At 31.1% G+C, this 3,370-nt stretch overlaps 1 protein-coding gene across 1 annotated transcript in view; it reads right to left on the minus strand.

The window, feature by feature from the left end:
- LOC117111969 (exportin-T-like) overlaps window positions 1–3,370 on the minus strand; it is a 41,205-nt gene that overhangs the window by 5,375 nt on the left and 32,460 nt on the right. The window contains exon 7 of the mRNA XM_033255023.1: window positions 598–714. Coding sequence (XP_033110914.1) covers window positions 598–714 — 117 coding nt within the window. The remainder of the gene's footprint in view (window positions 1–597; window positions 715–3,370) is intronic.

Here is a 3,370-nt window from a genome sequence, read left to right on the forward strand (position 1 = left end):
CGTATATATACTTCTAAAAGTCATGTGTCATGCATAGGAACGTTGACGCCTGCAAGGCTCTGGTTTCTTGAAAACTCAGATGAGAATGTGCTAAAGGTCGATCGGAAAAAGAAAAAGAGGAGTAGGACTAGGCATAAACAAATATGTAAAAAGAGTAAAGTTGGAAATATACTGTCTGTCCAGGGATCGGAGCTCTCACCTGTCCAAGAGAAATATCCTCATTTTGATATTGACCTAAGAAGAATGTGCTTCCATTCTGCAGCTTAAATCATGCCAACAACCACAGTCCCAGGATTGATTGGATTATTGCCTTGTTAAAAAGAAAATCTTAAGATATTATTGAGGGGGCGGTTATTCAAACGGGGCGCTTATTTGCGCGAGTACGGTATGTTATCTTTAATACTTAGAAGTATATATTTTATACATTTCAATTTTTAAGAATTTTCATCCTGGGGGGCGTTTGCACAATGACGCCAAATGAATAAATAAATCAATCAATCAATCAAATAGCCAATAAAATAAATATCAATAAAGAAAGTTTATGCTATTATTTTCTTCTTTACAGGTACGATCCCTTTGAAATCGGGAATAACTTACCAATACTTTCTGACTTGGAAGATGAGCTGGTAAGAACTTTGTTTCTAAAAACGACAACAAAGTTTGTTCCTCTGTCTCTTTTAATGACACAAGTAAAAGCGTAGCTTCATTAAGGGCCTAAAAAAAAAAACATAAAGAACAAAGTTGAATAAATACACACATGATAAACTCCCTCCCCAAACCAGATGAAAAATGGAATTTACTCAGCCACTAACAAGATCAATGCTTATAGTTTTCAATTATTATGAACAATAAGCTGAAAGGGGGAAGAGTTGTGTTTTTGTACGCACTTTAGTTACAGTAACCTATGATTCACTCACAATATTTCCGATGGTAGGAGGATATTTAAATAATATTTATTAAAAGGCAATCGCATTTTATAATACAGTATTAACATACATTAACCTTATAAGTTCCCCCCCCCCCTTGCTTGCTTTTGTTTGTTATACTGTATTGGTTTATGAAAAGGAAATAAAAGATTGAATTGCATTCAATTCAATTACTATTAGTATTTAATCCTTTTTTTCGCATGGAACTAATGGTGGTGAATGAGAGCTCCATGGTCCCTCACAGTGGGTTCAAGGCCCTGACAAAAAGTTCTAGGTACTATTTTCTGTTTTAAGATATGTGGCAAAGACAAGCCAAACCAGTCACTTGTCGCAAATTGTGTTTCTGAGAAAATGGCCAAAACAAGCTGGAATGTCAAATTTTTAAAAATCTATGTTATTGCACTAAACTAACCTTTATATATGTACACATCATTCTATGTTGTTATTTTCCCCATTTTCAATGTTAAAACAACACTTTTTAAGGATTTAAAGATAGTTTTTGCATGAGAAATGCCTGAAATCATAAACTTTGAAGGCTGATTTCTCATATATTGTTCTTTAAACAGCTGTGTGTTCAAATGCTTGTAACTTCATAAGGAAATATCCGATTTGAATGATTTTTTTACCATTTTATAGCTATTATTTTACTCTCTAAAACTGTATTAATAACTCAAAATTGATTTTTGCGACGAGTGACTGGTTTGGCTTGTCTTTGCCGGTGTACGGTAAGAATGGTCCCGAAAAAAATGGCCCCGGAAATAATGGCCCCGGAAAAAATGGCCCCTGTAAAAATGGCCCCATATGACAGGTAGGTAAAAATGGCCCCAATAATCAAATTCTGAATTAAAACTGATTTTCTTGAGTCATTATATGCATTTTTTTATCTTAACTAATTTAATTTTTAAAAGGAATCTCCCCAATAATCAAATTCTGTATTAAAACTGATTTTCTTGAGTCAATATATGCATTTTTTTTATCTTAAATAACTTAGTTTTTAAAAGGAATTTAACTTCAAACAAATTGCCATTTACATTTTACTTTTTGCAAGAATTAATATTCAATGATAAAATATTCAAAGATAAATAAAAATCCATGAATTACACTTTTTATTTTTTTTTCCATTTAAATGTTAAAAAATAGCAACAACATAATCAATAAATCAAATAATCATGCATTTATTAATACTAAAATAATTTACTTGTGGCCTATTTCACGGAAGCGGAATCACAATTTTCCAGTAATTCAATCTGTGTATAGGTAAACCCCACAAACAGTGGGTTAGTATGAACATCAAATTATTATTATTTTTTTTTTAAGAATAAAGAGAGTTCTACAATCATAATTATTGATATACCAAGTCAGTCAATCACAATTGAATTGTTTGATTTTCTACAGTGTGTTTTGTGAGGTTTGTGGGATTTAGCAATACCACTTAATCCTACCATAATCACCCTACCCTCACAATCGCACGCCATTTTAATTCTTAGCATAATTGCCATACATAACTATATATAATTCTAAGCCAGTAAATAGGCACTTGGATTTAGTTAGTGATGAGTAAAAACCAAGTATGCAACTAAATTAGTTGCTTAAATAAATGTATTCCTAATTATTCAGTTTACCAAAAACAATACTTCTTTGAATAAACTCTAAGCAGACAATTTATTGCTAAGTTTGCGAGAAAGTAAGCCTCTCCCTTTTCCCATACATGAACTTGTGATTCAAACACACAATTGATCCACATGCTTTAACTACTGTTTATTTGCATTGTTTATAACATGTAAAGTTAATTCATTTGATATTTAACAAAAGTAAAGTTTGTGGTTATCTATGAGTTGCATATTTTGGTAGTGGAAGTACTGTATAATCCGAAAGATCCACTGATTAATCTCAGATAAGAAAGTATAATACATACTCCAAGTATTGAAATACACGCCATCGTGTTGGGATTCAATATTTCGACATTAATTATGTCATCATCAGGATGATGATGACATAAATAATGTCGAAATATTGAATTAATTATGTCATCATCAGGATGATGATGACATAATTAATGTCGAAATATTGAATTAATTATGTCATCATCAGGATGATGATGACATAATTAATGTCGAAATATTGAATCCCAACACGATGGCGTGTATTTCAATACTTGGAGTATGTATCATAAGTACTGTATACTGTATGTCATTCCTCTAGTTTGTTAGATAGTGAAATAACGTTTTTAAAACTTTTATTTCTACTATCAAAAAATGTTATTCAATGGCCATTGTTTTTCGATTATCTCTCAGAACATTATTTGCATCTGCTGTAATTGTTAAGAAACAAATGCTTAAAAAAAACTAAATATAAATCACATATTGATATTTCTAAATTTACAATTTTCAACTATAAACCTCTTAATTTCACAAAAGAGTGGGTTCTTTTCCAAACAAATACAT

The sequence above is a fragment of the Anneissia japonica genome, unplaced genomic scaffold (genome assembly GCF_011630105.1).
Source record: "Anneissia japonica isolate Jap-2015-1 unplaced genomic scaffold, ASM1163010v1 scaffold284828_len130523_cov99, whole genome shotgun sequence".
Classification (NCBI taxonomy): domain Eukaryota; kingdom Metazoa; phylum Echinodermata; class Crinoidea; order Comatulida; family Comatulidae; genus Anneissia; species Anneissia japonica.